General features: G+C 42.2%; 1 protein-coding gene across 1 annotated transcript in view; it reads left to right on the top strand.

Moving 5' to 3' along the window:
* Positions 1 to 11,956, top strand: part of LOC119157044 (multiple epidermal growth factor-like domains protein 6) — a 200,822-nt gene extending 188,866 nt beyond the window's left edge. The window contains exons 31-37 of the mRNA XM_037407565.1: positions 755 to 880; positions 1,567 to 1,695; positions 3,991 to 4,119; positions 4,439 to 4,567; positions 5,265 to 5,390; positions 7,817 to 7,945; positions 8,951 to 11,956. Coding sequence (XP_037263462.1) covers positions 755 to 880; positions 1,567 to 1,695; positions 3,991 to 4,119; positions 4,439 to 4,567; positions 5,265 to 5,390; positions 7,817 to 7,945; positions 8,951 to 9,030 — 848 coding nt within the window. The 3' untranslated portion in view covers positions 9,031 to 11,956. The remainder of the gene's footprint in view (positions 1 to 754; positions 881 to 1,566; positions 1,696 to 3,990; positions 4,120 to 4,438; positions 4,568 to 5,264; positions 5,391 to 7,816; positions 7,946 to 8,950) is intronic.
* The last annotated feature ends 3,954 nt before the right edge of the window (positions 11,957 to 15,910 follow it).

Raw genomic sequence — 15,910 nt, 5'->3', positions numbered from 1 at the left:
TTGTAAATCAGGATTCCAGCTTTGTAAAAAATCTCTTGCAAAATATTTTCCCTCTCTTCTGCGTGCGTAGAAGCAAGGACACTCATCCCAGGATTACAACCTGCTTGCCCAAGCTTATTTCTAGAGCCAGCTCAGCATGAATTGCTCAAGTTCCTTCTTCCTGTCCAAAATTTCTAGGTTGAGAAATTGTCTCAGTATTTTGCTTCACACTATGGTGCCGTTAGTTTCAATAAATGGGAAAAAGATCAAGTTTTGTCATGGCAAAACTGGTAAAGACTCCATGGCAACCCTACTCTTACTTCTGTATTTTAGAGCTAAATTGTGTGGCTGAATTTCTGTGCTTTTTCCAAAGCTATGATCTCTGTGAAGGTCTGTTCAGCTTATTCAAGGGAGAGCAATGTTTTGATGTTTGGTAGCCTCTAGCTTTGCTCTTCAGCATAGGACACCATCAATATTAAGGAAGGAAAGATGTCTTTAGCTGCAAGGATGAGCAGCTGGGCACTCATCTTTTTGGCAGGAAACCTGCTAAATGTTCTAGGTGAAACCATGGGTTAGATTTATAACCTCTAGTGAGGTTTCAGAGGATGAAGCAGTCATGTCTTTGGATGGATTTTTGGTTCATAGTTGTTCCTTTGAAGCACATTAGCTGGAATAAAAATGAAGCCAGCTCTACCTGTAAGATCCTGCCAGTGTTAAGGATGAAAGCTGGCGCTGGCTACCCGGCGTATTTAACAAAAGGCCGTGTTCCCTTCAGCTTGCCCTGAGAACCGACACGGGAAGGACTGCGCCCTGTTCTGTGCATGTGGTAAAGGTCAGTGTGACCCACGGACTGGCAAGTGCACCTGTCCTCCTGGCCAAATGGGACCCAGCTGTCAGCAAGGTAACAAAGCGGGACCCAGGGTCACCTCGTCAGTCGGTGACATACTCAAAACAACCAGCAAACAAAACTCAGCGCCATACATTGTTAGAACTGTGCTTCCCAATGCCTTTGCTTGATAACGTTGCAGTCTGCAGTACTCGGCCCCTGTCTGTCCCCGCTCCCTCACCCTGCCTTTATCCTGCCCCCGTTTCCTGCCCATGTCTCACCACTTTGCTCCACCACACTCACTGCCATTGCACTGGTTTCTCCACCAAGCTGCAGTGACTCCTTTCAGAGGCTTCAATCCAAACAGAACATAAAGATGGGGAAAAAGGTGGTTGGTAGCACACAACACGAGCAGTGTGAGGGAGCTGTGGATGGATGGGACTAAATTTGGAAGCAAATTGCTTGAGCTATAAAAGTGAAGGGAGAGGATTTGCTGAAGAGGATGAATTAAGAGGGGACAAAGGCAGGAGAGCAAGAGGAGCAAATGTGGAGTCAAGCCAAGTGAGGAGATATGGTGAGACCGAGAACGTTTGGGTGAAACTGCTAATAATCGTGGAGTAGAGTGTCCCACAGCCCTCAGGAGACACCAGGCACTTGGGATACTGTGGGGAGCATGTGTTTCTGTTTATTCCCTGTCACCTTCATCCTTTTTGGGGATGCTAATTTATTTATTTTTTCAAACTTTGTTAATTTTCTGTTAGTGTGTCCCCAGGGACAGTATGGCCCCAACTGCCACCTGACATGTACCTGTCAGAACGGTGGTATCTGTGACCACGTGGATGGCAACTGCACTTGCGGGCTCGGCTGGACAGGAAGATCGTGTGAGAAAGGTGAATTTTTGCTTTGATGATAGTGGATGTGTACATTCAAGCAGGGGTTTGCAGTGTCTGCAGACCCACAAAAGGGGACAGGTTTTACTTAAGTAGACTCCGTCCCAGCTGCATTTGTCTCTGTAGCATCTTTCATGCAGAACTGCCCCTAGACAGAGCTTTAGGTCTTTTTTCAGAAACAGTTTCCTCATGAGCCTTGCTCTGTAACTCTCAAATTCCTTTGCACAGGCTCTTTTCTTGTCCTGTCCAATTCTGCTGTTCTTTTGTTCATGGGAACCTTGTTTTGTATCTTCCTTCATGAACTTTTGTGTTCTTTTGTTCATGGTAATGCTGTTTTTATCTTCGTTCACGTGCTTCTCCGAGGTCAGCAGAAGCCTGCATCTCCCTCCTCTCTTGTTACGTCCTCTCTTGTTATTCTCTTCCCTCAGACTGGACTGCAGTTGAACTTCCATGTATTGACTTCCCTGCTAATACAGTTCTGACATCTGTCCAAAGCTATTGCGACTGTCCTGCTATCTCACCCTTACTTCTCCATGTCAGCTCTCCCTCACACAAGACAAAGGATACTTAAACAGAACAAGCTCAGTTTTCACCTCAGAAACCCTCCTGCCAGCCTGAGTCTTTCCATGTCTTTCCTTCTGTCCATCTCCCAAAAATCATACTGAATTTCCACCTTCCCATTTCTCTCTCTAGATAAGAGATATCTGTATAGTTACCAACTTAAATGCCCAAGAAACCATGAGTTTACTGGTATGAAATATAAAAAGTTAGTTCTGAGTAGTTCTGAGTTCACATTCAAGACAAACTTCATTACATCGTAACTGCCGTGGTGCAATCTCCCCAGCGTTCTCCCAGGCCCTCATTTACAGGCTTTCTGTCTGACATCTGTAGCGTATCCACCCCAAAATCCATGCGTATATTTACAAAGAACTAGTTGTTACAGGGGAGTGTTGCTATATAAAAGTGTCATATAGAAATGACACTTTTTTAGCAGCCTTCCTCCATGCAGTTGTTTCACTTTGCACCTGAGAAGACTCAGAGACCCACTTCATGCCTGTGTGTGTGCAGAGGAGGAGTCGGAAGGAAAAAAGAAAGATGCTAACTACATGGAGCCGCTCACAATGTGAATACTACTGTGGACAGGCACTAAGGAAGTGAAGTTCACCATTAACTGGCTAACTTTGGGTTGGTAGCCACCTGCGTTCGTCTCTCTTTGTTCCTTGGAATCTCTGTAACCACCCACAGGCTGCGTTTGGGTTGCAAAGCCTCGGTAGAGTCATGCAGGTGCTACCACGTGGAGCAGCAGGTCATGGGGGTATCTTATGGATATGCTTAGATGAAACATCTCTGAAGTCAGGCACGGGGAAAAGACACGCACACATCATATAAGGGACTGTGTGTTACATCGCTAGAAAGAGCTTCACTGTTGGTCTTTTGACAGAGATAGCCAGGTTGTTGGGAAATTGAGTCTTGATTTCCACAGCAGTGTGGGTTTGAGTGTGTTTTGACTAGAAATCAAAGACAGCTAATCAAGCATCCTTTTCCTAGTGATTAGGTGTGGTGTTCTTGAAAGATCTTGTCTGACATTTGCAGTTATGAATCTAATTATTTGGATGGCTATGCTTATTTAAGTTGGTCTGCCCAGATTCAAATTATCACAGCAGTGGGAAGTTAACTTATGCAGAAATGATGCCCAGGTTAATTATATTGGCACAGTCACTTTCGCATGACTTGGCTTTCAGTAATTTGAGAGGTGTTTAGTTCTGTATAAGCAGATATCTCATTATACAGGGAAAGGCTGTTGCTGTGTGTGAAAAAGAGATCCTCCTGGCTTGATCTGGAATTGGAATAGCATGAACTCCAATGATAACACAGAGGAGGAAAAGCTTCATGTTTTCTTTCACACTTTCTGAGTGTCTAAAAGAAAATATCGCTGTAGATATAAAGAAAAAATAGAAGATACCATTTATGCTATTTAGTATGTGGCTTTAGAACACCTGGTGCAGGTTCAACACTGCATGAAGCATCAAATTAGTAAAGGCAGGCTATAAAGAGTACAAGGAAACGGCTGTTTGAACACCTACGTAACATAAAAGACTTCTGATCAACGTACATATATACATCACAGCTGTAGAGAAATGCTGTGTCTTCACAACAAACGTTCTCTTTAGGTCTGCAAGTTATTGTATGGGCATCATATCAGCTATGCAAACTATCACATAAGAGCTTCTCTGGGTGAGGTCAGTGATGTTTTTGTTTTGTTCATCTGTTACTCTGTCCATGTCCTGCCAGCAGAATGTCTCCCGGGGAAGTATGGGTCTGGCTGTGGCTTGGACTGCTCGTGCCAGCACAACGGCACCTGCGACAGGTTCACGGGCTGCTGCCGATGCCCCGAGGGCTACTACGGCCACTCCTGTGAGCACAGTAAGTGGCGGCACCCGGGGCAGCCCAGGTGCCCTGTTTGCCAACAGTGATGGGATGTGGGCTTCGGAGTAGTCATGTAAACACCTTGCCAGTTCAGTTAAAAGTTTGGGGGTGTCCCGAATGACCTGATTGCTTCCAGATCTGAGTAACTTGCGTATTTCTGATGCTGGGGTGGTACAAGTTTTAAAAAGCACACGGCACTGTTAACGGTAAATATAGTTTTTGTCAGTTCCTAGGGAACGTGGCTGAAAATACACAGGTTTTTAAAGGGGTATATGTTTTTACTTCATAAACATTTCTCAATACTCTTGTTTTTCAGAGTGCCCCCTTGGATTTTATGGGCTAAGCTGTCTTCACACATGTGCCTGTCAAAATGGAGCAACCTGCGATGCAGTGACAGGACAGTGCATTTGTCCTTTGGGTTATCAAGGTGCCCACTGTGAAAAAGGTATTTGCACCCCTCTGACGGACAAGAAAAAAAAAAAGAAAAAGAAAAAAAAAAACCCCCAAAGAATCAAAACCAAAGTAAAACTCAAAAAGCCCCATGTGATTACTCAAATGTTTGTTTGTTGAGAGCTGCTGCTTCCTTATTTTGAGCTTTATGAATATCCTGAAACACTGAACTTGGGATAGTTTACCTGTTACATATCTGGGTGTTCTCATTTCCTTATAAATTAACTAATCTGTTTCCGATTAATGCAGTGAAAGTCCTGGTCTCCATGATGTCTTGCAGCAATGAGTTTCATATGTTGTTTATTAAAAATAACTCCCTTTTACCGATTCTAAATTTACTTCTAAAACTCCAAATAAGATTATTAAATAGCTGTATGTCAGACCTGTTGAGAGTTATGGAATGGTCTTCTAGAGAGTTCTAATTAAAAAACAAAAATAAGTGCCAGTTACATTTCTGAGACAGATTTACAGATACCTTTGATAGGTTAGATTAGTCGGACCCGACATAAGGAGAACTCATATAAATATTATGCCTATTCCACTATGTTCGATTCTTGATTAAACTTGGCATTTACACTGGCTTCAGTGGAGAGTTTATGAGCTTTCCTCTGGGACATCCTGGAGAAACTCATCTGGCTTAATGTACGTCTTGCCATTCAAATGTGCATCTAAAAAAGCACTCTCGCTGTCAGGCTGCGACAGGGGCTGGTTTGGAGAGAGGTGCCAGCACCAGTGCGACTGCGGGGATGGTCCTTGTGATCCAGAGACTGGGAAGTGCCTTTGCCCACCTGGGAAGACTGGAGACAAATGTGACATTGGTAAGGGTAATATTTTCTAAAGGCTGGACTATGTGTAGTTAAACCAATATGACCTGTTGGTCTAAGCCTAACTGTGAAAGTACATTTGCTGGTATTCGAGAACACTTTGTAGCAAATTACACCTATGGGTTATCAACAGCTTTATCAACAGGCTGTGCCTCTGGATTTAATCAATGTTTATATTGATACACTGATAGGAAAGCTGTTCACGGGTCAGCTGTAAAATGTCATTTGCCTTGAGTTTTGGAGAGCACGTGCTGTGAAGGATCTACCAAGCCCACAGTTTTGCAGATGTAGCGGGGAAGTCTCCAGAGGCTGCAAATGGGCACAAAGGGATCCGATTGCAGTGTGTTTTGTCACATGGACATCTGTGACCCTTTTCAGACCAGTGCCAAAGTATTTCCTGCTCCAGATTTGCTTCCCCGGGAAGCAGAGTAGAATCCCTGCGGATGAGGGTGGCAGAGCTGCAGCAGCTATGCCTGCCTCTGGGGTTCAGCAGCAGTCCAGGAATATTGAATCCGAATAAAATTCCCTCGTTTGCAGCACAGGCACTCAGGCTGTGTGCTTGGGAAATGGTTGGCCCGTGAGAGAGGGAATTATTTTGTAACAAGGGTATAAAAATAGGAAAGAAAATTCTCCTGTAGGGAAAACCAGTCCCACCTCTGTGCCCTGATGAGGTGGTTGCAGGGCTGAGAGGCAGCAATGGCAGGCAAGGTGACTCTGCTCACAGTTATGATGGAGTAAATTTAGGGTAATCCACTGAAGTAAAAGGAATTGCAGTGGTTTAAACAAGTGTAAGAAGAGATTTGTGATCCTAATGCCGTGGCAAACAAGATAGGAGGAGTGAACATCCAGGTGCTGCTATTGCGGGTTCACACCAGGAACCATAATCCTCCTGAGCCCCCAGATCACAGCAGAGGAATATTATTTCTCCTTTTTTTCAAGGGTAGGGCAGGAAACAGCTTCAAACAGCATGTGTTTAACGCACAGTAACTGCTGGGAGCTTAAGTGCTAGTGCAACCTGCAAAACTGAGACGGAAGAGCCTTTGCTTCCCTCCCCGCGCTGCCCTGTGGTCAGAAGCCGAAGGCGGCCAGCCGGCGGGCGCGGGTCCCACGGGGCCACCAGGCACCCCGCAGCACGGCGCTGGGCAGCCGGGGGCCAGCCCCGTTCTAGCAGAAGTGGAACGCAAGGGGGAAGCTCAGCACCAAAAACGCTAACCGAGGTTTTGCTTCTTGCAAACTCTAGGAGTAATTTTTATTTTTCTTAAATCAGCTAGGGTAGCCCCCATCCATGAAAAGCTGTTATGGGGTAGGTTTTATTTGCATTTTTATTTTCAATTAGGCTCAGTTCATCTGTGATATAACTGTGAGCAGCTGTGACTGTGCAGCAGCCATAAAGATAAAAGGCCTGATTTTAATTTGAACTCTGGTAAAGCACCCATTAAACGGGCAAAATGTTAATTAAAAAAAAAAAAAGAGAGAGAATATAACAGACTTTTATGGGCGCTCTTTTTCTGTAGTAAATTAACATTGCAGACTTTCAAACAGATGTCTTAAATACACATTGTTATTAACATGAAAATGTGGTATTACATAAATTAAAATCAGGTCCAGAGGTGTTTGAGGAGACCTTTTCTCATAACATTTCCTAATTGAAAAGGCCAAGCTCTGAGCGCACAGGGAGAGTTCTTCCACGTGTTGGGGCTGCAGCTGATGCAGGGCTCAGCAGCACTTTTATTTACCTAATGGTGCTTGTGTGAGAAAGCAAGCGCCTTGATTATTTACAGTGTTTTCTAGCAAGGTGAGGGAGAGAGGGCTATTGTTTACAGTGTATTTAGCACCCTGCCTTGTGACCTGCTGCTAACTTCTCCTTCATGTCTGTACTCTGCATAAAAAAAAAAAAAGCTGCAATGAGGATTTATCAGCCTAGGTATGGAATACATTTGCATTTGGAAGCGAGACATTTTGTGAGTTTAATTTGCCAGGAGGCAGCAGAATTGTGCAATCAGAGTAAGACATAACAGTATATAGAAAATGGATTAATTTTCAGTTTCACGTTCTTTGAGTGAAGGCTCTTTGCTGGCACACACTGACAGCCAAGCCGTGTGGTAGAGAGGTGCGGGAGATAGTGTGGATCCAGGATGCTGACTGTAACTTTCCTGAGCAAATCCCAAGGTCTTTTTTGTTGGGCTGTCAACCCCTGTTTTTATACCATTAATGATTTCCATTCCGGGAACTTCTTTAGGACAGCTGGGCTACAGTTTGGGCAGACCATGTGGCAGACAAAACTTGAAGACTGTAAGGCTTTCTGAAATGTCATGCTTTAATGTTAACAGATGTAGGTGTCTAAGTAGCTTCCTGATCCCGGAGAGCAAGGAGACTACTAGGGAGCATTTACCTTCTTCCAAACACTTCTGTCCTTCCAGAATGCAGGTCAAACCAGTATGGCCCTGACTGCTCCTTGCAATGCCAGTGTGCCAGCAAATCCCAGTGCAATCCGTACAACGGGAATTGCGTGTGCCCAGCCACGTGGATGGGGCCAACCTGCAAAGAAGGTAACACAAGCTGGAGATGCGCAGCCTTTCTTAGTAGAAGAAGTCATGCATTGACCGTGGTGGGGGTGGGTGGACCGTTTGGACAGGAGTATCAATGCACCACCCAAACATGGTGCTCAGCAGCAGCCACCACAGTTCCTGTGTTAGGCTGTGCGAGGCAGAAGCTGTTCTGCATTTCCATCTCTGGTGAAGAACACAGAGCCTGTGATAGCAGCAGCTTTGCTTGGAAGGGTTGTGTTGGTGTGTGCTCTACTCCAAAGGGTCCCAGCACCTGATGGTGCAAATGCCAGCAGACACTGCAAATGCCAGGAGTCATTCCAGGTGGTTTTGAGGTCTCGGCCAAGCTGAACTGCCTCGGTGCAGTGGTTTCCCCTCAGAGCAGGCTGTGGAGATCAAGGATTCCTGAGGCTGCCTGGTCCAGCACAGCAGTACGCTCTTCTGTGCCTGCCAGTATCAAATCTTGCCCTGAAACAGTTGATACCCACAACTTCTATAAGAAGAATGAGGAGGTTTACTTGCTGTGCATGCCATCCCATTCACTTTTTGTAGGTCTCGGGTTTTGAGGATCGTGGTGAGGTGCAATAAGCCAGAGAAGCAGACAAAACATTGGAAAATAGATGTGGATTGATTTGTGAGTGTGCTAAAGCACTCATCGCACTATCACAAGGAGGCTGGGACTTTTTGTATTTTGATAATTTTTCTTCTTGAGATATAGTACAGAGTGAAAATTTCCTCCCACTTGTAATCTAATTGCAACTGGCTTGATGGTGATACCATACAATTCTGCATTTAGTTTAGAAAACGCTTTGGGAACTTGCCATTTGAGACATGTTTTACTGTTTTGTCTGCTTTCTGCCGCTGTGAGGAGGCCAGTGTAACTCAGTCCTCACCTTTTTTTGAAGGGTAATATTTATTGAATTATTTAAGTGTAAATTGTATAATCTATGTAATATTTCAGTATTACATTATATAGACCTGAAACTGTGTTTCTGCTGAATTCTCTAGGTGGCCCTCCAAAGCTTCCTTTTCATGAAGAACAAATTCAAGAAAGAGGGAAGATTTTTCCAAGAGCTCTACAACAGTAACATTTGGACTAATAAATGAACTGTTTTATATGCACAGACGGTATTTGAATTTGGATATGAAAACAGCTATTCAATTCAGCTTGAATTGTACTGAAGTATTCACACTTCTTATGGAAGACTACAGAGGCCATTTAGTAGCTGGATCCTTTTAAAAAGTTGAATCTGTTTCATGTATTTATTCCTAGCCTCTTACCCCTCCATTAATCTGCTCTGGACGTTCTTTCTGCTATATAATATAATTCATTGTTTGAAAGCTTGGACATGTTTTTAATAAGACCGGCTCCAAAGAGTATCAGGATAAGCAGTATGTAACATATCAACGTGCAGTGAGCCACACCACTTATAAGTGACTTTCTAAACCTGCTTGACAACCAGCATGGAGTTTACTGAGCGTTTCACAGATTACGAAACCAATACTGATTCACTGCAAAGTCACGTTGCACAGAAACTAGTGGGATTCACCAAATCAATTCTGCTTTGAATAACATTGTGTGTTCTAGAAAAACGTTCAGTCTAATTTTAAACTTGCAACTGAAGCAGAATCCAGCACAGTCCTTGATAAGTGAGAATATGTACTGCATTTTTAGTGTGGATTGACTGATTGGAAGGTCTCCATCTATATCTTGCTTCTGTCTGAATCTGTCTTCCAAAGAGCATGGTGTCACCTGTCAGACTCTTCTGGCTTTCTGCATCCTCCCGTCTTGTCAGTTCACTTTCTCAGTGGTTTGTCAAGTCAAACTGTGCAGCAGTTCTCATCAAACAGTACTGTCTAACGCAGAAAAGAGTTTTGTCTTGGGTGGAGAAAGCAGATAGTAAGCAAGGATAGATGTTTGAAGATAACCTTTGTGTTCTTTATATAAAGGATTATAATGTGCTTTTACTGCACAATAGGTTGTCAGCTTTAAAAAGTCCTGATACCATTCAACAGCTGCTGTTGGTCACTGAATAGAACAAAGACATGTTGGTGCTATTTTGTCTTTTTAGACAGGTTGTTCTTTAGTATAGAACTATATAATTATAGAGAAATAATGTTCTCTATTTTAATATTCTGAGTTAACCTGACTAAATAATTTCAGAGTGCCTCTTTATACCTCTCTTTAGGTTAGGAGTTACAAAATCTACGTAGTAACCTCTGGAGTCTGACGATATCAAAAGTGCACTTATTAAAGGGCATCAGGACCACAGGCTCATCAGACATGGTAATACAGGTAGTGCCAGGTCTTGTGTTCACGCTACCGTTCACACAGCGTAACAGACTGGAACTCTGCAAGAGAAGATTTTTGTCTTAGAAGAGACAAAATGACAATAATTGATGTAACTTGTGATTTGTAAAGCTTATTTTTGTTGTTGCAGTTGGATAATGAGTAGATGAAGTCACAGTTTTACCCCATGGTTCACCTCAGGTCTTAAACACATCTGCAGTCAGCAACTGTCCAGTACAAAGCAAGTGACACTTGCTCACCTGCTTGCAAACTGTGATCTATTCTAAGCAATATAGGTTTTGTAGGTATTTTTCAAGCTTCATGGAAGTCTTGTTGTTGTTCATCACCTCATAGGTATAGAAATTCATCCTAAATGCCATAAAGTTATTTGTGAATGTGTCAGAATTCATTAACCAACTGTGCTTTCAGCCAAAATATCACAGGGGCTGATGGTGATCCCTGGTCATTTCTTCTGTAGAGACCCATGAATGTCACTGGAAAGTTTACTCAATGAAAATGTGCCAAAACTGTTGTTCCCAAACTAGTCAGAAGTGTGTGGCTCTCAGCAGGGCTTTACTGCCAGCTGTGACATTTTAAACATTTTTTTGGAGATGAGATGTCCTGGGTCTGATCCTGCAATTATGTGAATTTGGGGCAATTTCACTGAACTGGAACTGATAAGGTAAATCTCATGTGAGAAAATTAAACATAATCTTAGCAACTGCTGGAGAGGGACAATCCAGGTTAAGCAATTAACATATTTTGGACTTAACTATGTATTTACCACAGAGCCAAACTACAACAGTAATGCAAGAGTCACATTATATTCGAGACGTTTCCTAGAATCATAAAGTTAAGTTGTAAGAGACCTCTGGATGTCCAGGCTTCTCTTCAAAGCCTGATCAGCTTCAAAGGTAAAGGGAGTTGCTCAGAGATTCATCTGGCTGAGTTCTGAATATCTCCAAGGATGGAGATCCCACCACCTCTTTGAGCCCCTGTCCCAGTGAAAATTTCATGCTCAAGACTATTATTTTTTCTCCCCTATTTTCTAATCAGAATTTTCTTAAGTTCAACTTGTCCGGTGCTTCTCATCCTTTCAGTGTGCATCTCGGAGAATTATTTGACTTCATCTCACCTACAGCCCCCATGGGGTAGTTGAAGACAGCAGTAATACCTCCCCTTGGTCTTCTCTCCTGAAGACCGAGCAAACCTTGCTCCCTCAGACCCAACTGTATCAGCCCCGATTACCTGGCCCCGTTCCAGTACATTGGACATTTCAGTGATGGGAAGGATGCCCAGTGACTGGTACGGTTACTCAGCAGCTAATGCCTCAAAGCCCAGAGCTTACGTTTTGCTGTTTGACAGCAGTTTATAAAACGGACTGGTTTTTCTTATCTCTGTATTCTGCTATGTGATTAGAGCAGCTAATCAAAGAAAAAGCCTTTCTCAAACCATATTATTTACCTGTGTATACTTGTTTACATTTTCCACAGTACCTTGATAATAGAATTGTAAATATGTAGTATAAAGGAAATAAAATTTTTTGTATGAAGTATTTTTAAAGAATGTCGCAATTTGTACGTGATGAAACATGTATTGTAAGTGACTGATGCTGAGCCTGTGCCAGTGAATTAGAGGCCCAAGAAGATCTGCTTCGGAAATATTTCAGCAAACTTGTTTTAAAAAAAAAAATCAAAAAATGCCATTTCATATAAAACCATTCACATGCAATAGTCTTTTTATTCATTCCTCCTTCAAAATATTTCTTAGGCTCTTGATGGTATTGCCTTGGGAACAGAAGTTCACTGCATTGAACAGATCATTCTGACTTGGGGCTCAATATGACTTTTTGTTCCAGAACTAAGTGCAATCATATAAGGTAAAAATCAAAATTAAGTATTTAAAAATATTAAAAGATTAATTTTGAGTTAATTTGGAATGTCTTGTCTTTGTTCTCTGTTAGTGAAGGTTTTCATTCTTTTCACAAGGCAGGGAAAATGTTTACAGGATGTTATTTTCTAAAAGAAGAGCCAAAACTTTACATCATCAGCTATAAATTAAGGGATTTTACTTGCTTGTGATGTCATTAATATGTTTTGATTCTGCTCCTTACTGCAGGTTAACAAATTTACCTAATTTTGTGCCTACAAAATAGTCTTTATTAAACAGCATGGACTTTTTAAATGGAAAAACTACTAAATCAGCTTTTCCATAGATTAATTTTGTGGCAAGTGAGTATAGCTGCTACTAAAATAATACAACTCTGCTTATTTGCTTCATCAGATTCCAGCGGAAGACTGTCAGGCTGATACTGTCCTGGGCATAGCTCTGGAGCTTTGAAACTGAAAGTGAAAACTTCAGTGAAAATAGTTTTTATACTTAAATTTATGTCTCTCTTTCTCTTGGTGAATGCCTTTCTTGGCTCTCCATTTCCCAGAAGGCTGACATTAATTATGCTTCCTTGAAAAGAGCGTTCTGTATATTCCTTCCACTGTAACACAGTTGCATGCATAGGTAACTCCTTTCAGAAGGACACTGAAATTATTTCGGCCATGCAGTTTCTGTGCCAAATCCCGCTCACTCACCTTGTTGTGTATTCCAGATAACTTCAGTTTGAGAAGAGTGGAAATGAGTTGAGTGTAACTCAGTGGGTCCAGCAGAATCTTACTCAATGTGAATTCGTGAAACCAGAACAACATGTTCTAAGTTAGACTTCAGTATTTATAACACTATCCTCATAGGAAAACAATCAGAATTTTAAAAATTCCCCGCTTCCCCTGCCAAAAATTATTATTCTACTTTTATCCTTTTTATGTTGAAGAACCGTAGCTATTAAAGTTTGCCCAGATTTCTTGCCAACCATATTATTTTGATTGGCTGCAGATTTCTGTTTTTGTAAGTAATAACCATCACAGTATCAGGAGTTGCCAACGGGACAAACATGGAAATTATACCTTTATGTCCTTCCCAGAAGAGCCAGACACACATTTTGGAGCCATCATGGTTTCATACTGTAGATCTAACAGTGACAAATAATGTTTCTGTTAGAGTTTAGCTTCTCATCAGAGCAAAGAAAAGCTTAGGAAGAGTCCTTGAGAGAACGGGTGGACCAGGAAACCTCCATCCTCCCATCCTTGTGTTAATTTTTTGGTTTTTTACAGTTGGGCTAGAAATCTCAGTCCCCAGTTCTTGAAGGTCTTTTCCTTCTGACTGCAGCAGCTCTGTGCATGAGCTGTGACACCATGCCCAGTAATTCTTTTGCCGGGTCAAAGCTTTAAATTCTAACACCGCGTAAAGCAATTTCCAGTGGTAAACACTGAATCTCGGAGTTGTTTGAGAATAAATTGTTCATTCTGCTCTTTTTATTGCTTTTAATAAGCACTTGCATAGCAATATTCTGTCTTCGTGAATTTGTAACCCCCCCTTCAAAGAGTATGTGAGATGTTTCTCAAAACTGTACTATACGTTGTTGGACACATATCATAGTGAAAGGATGCTGGTTTCTTTATATAACCATGTCATTAAAACTTGTTCTTGTTCTCTTCTTATTGATAGTCTTGAAGCAATAGGCTTATGTTGTGGAGGAAGCTTTGTTCTGTTAAACTAATTCACATCCAGAGCACGTGCACTGGAATCACACCTGCTTGTGGTAGTTTGTGTAGAATAACTAATGGCCTCTACATAAATGGGTTTATATATGATCCCTGACCAGAGCACCTTGTCCAGTGATCAAACCTGATAAATAGAGGTTTCTGGCACTCAGTCTCCAGAGTATTAGAAATATTCAAAACACAGCGTAAATCTTGCTGGAAGAGGATGGTTATGAACTGTAACATTTCTGGAAGACTTGGGCATGGAGCACTTTGAAGGCATTTGAAACCGCACACCTGCGGGCTTCCATCAGCCTTCTTGGACACATCCCAGAGCCTAATACTCACCAAACAAATAGCCCAGTTCACCTTAAGGGTATTGTCTTCTCACATTGGAAGGAGCTAAAGGAACACATGTGCTTGTTTAATGCCAAATAATGCAATAAGTGTGTGCTGGTTAATTGGAAGTAGCATGCTAAATTGAATTCAAAATGTGTAACAAAGTGAGGACAGTATATCAAGCTGTCGGAGAAAAAGTGGACAGATACGGGTAGCCAGCTTCTGGGAGAACAGCTCTACAGACTTGGATTGATTTTTAAATTTTAGAGCAAACATTTTAACTTGAGCTCTCTAGTACCACAGAATTTTGTCATATGTGATTTACTTCACTTTTCCTACAGTTTTTAGCAAGGAATAGAATAATTACATTCATTTGGTTTGTCATCTTTTTAACATATGTTATAAAGATAGTTGTGTAATCACTGCAACTTATTGAGCAATTTCTTTATAGAAGCAATATTTAAACTATTCAAAGAAAATGCTGCTGTTATTGCACTAACCTCTCAGTCCCAATGATTGCTGTTAGGAGCTGATCAAAAAGTAGACATAATATTCTCAATCTATGCAGGTTTAGCATGGGTCTGTGTCTTAAACCTGTAAAAAAGCCATGTCTCTGCAGCACTTGAAATGTTCTTGTATGCCTGCAATGGATCCGTGGCACTGGAATAAGAGTGACCTCGTGGCTGGGATCTGGGAAGCGCTGCTGGTATGGTCCACTCCATGGTATGTTCCCCTCGGCATCCTCAGACTCTGTTAAACCCATCTGTGGGCGGCACTGCTTATCTCTTATTGTAGGCAGCACTAAAAGTTCACAGGATGCTAACAGAGTAGTCTGTATGAACACAGAGAGAAAAAAAAACAACCTTGTCCAAAGCCCATGAATGATTTTAAAATGATTTAAAAGTTCTGTATGATAAGGCACTGCTTTGTTGATTCCTTTCAAGCATGGTGGTTAAAAAAAATACAACTCAGTTGTGTTGTTTTATATAAGAATAAAGATGTCAGCAACTAGTCATCTAACTGTCCTTGCCATTTGGCAGTATCTAGCTTCCTTTTCAGTAATAGCCCAATAAATCTTTATCTTTTAGTAAGTTGATGACAGCAAAACATCTTGAGAAGCTGCATGTGGTGTAGATATTATAGTTAATGTTTAAAATGCTTTGTGCCATCATCTACTGGGTGTTTTTTCCAGTCCAGATGTAACAACTTGGCTCAAGGCATGCGCTCGTGTCTCCCTCTAGTGACTCCAAGAGCCCAACGATAATTAAGCTAATTAATTATTTTAAGGTCTGTAATTTCTTGGTGTAAGAGATCAGAGTTAGGCTTGCTGCTCCTCAGAGGTCACATCTTGGCTAATTAGTTCATTAACATATCAGTCGCAGACCATGGCCGCCCTGAGCAGAGGCTGTGCAGACAGCAAGGTGACGGTCCTGCCCCGAGACCACCGCGTTTGCCCGCAGCAACGGAGACCTCTGCTCAGGTGGCCTCGGGGCTTGCACAGACCTCTTGCCAAAGGTAATACAACATCTGTAGCTGTCCAGTTTGCAGTTTCTGCACTTCGCGTTGTTGAGGTCTTCCTACCGACAAGCCCTTCTTAGTTCATCCAGAAGCATGAAGGAAACCTGTTGTGGAATTCAAGGGTTGTCTCATCTCTGTCCACTGCTTTGAGGACAGTGGAGGCTTCCCAGCATGGAGCACCAGAGCTCACCCAGCACACGCTGCCTGGTGGAGCGGAGCCGTGTTTGGGTG

The sequence above is a fragment of the Falco rusticolus genome, chromosome 13 (genome assembly GCF_015220075.1).
Source record: "Falco rusticolus isolate bFalRus1 chromosome 13, bFalRus1.pri, whole genome shotgun sequence".
NCBI classification, from domain to species: Eukaryota; Metazoa; Chordata; class Aves; order Falconiformes; family Falconidae; genus Falco; species Falco rusticolus.
Note: the sequence above shows the minus strand (reverse complement) of the source record. Positions and strands in the feature narration are given on the sequence as shown.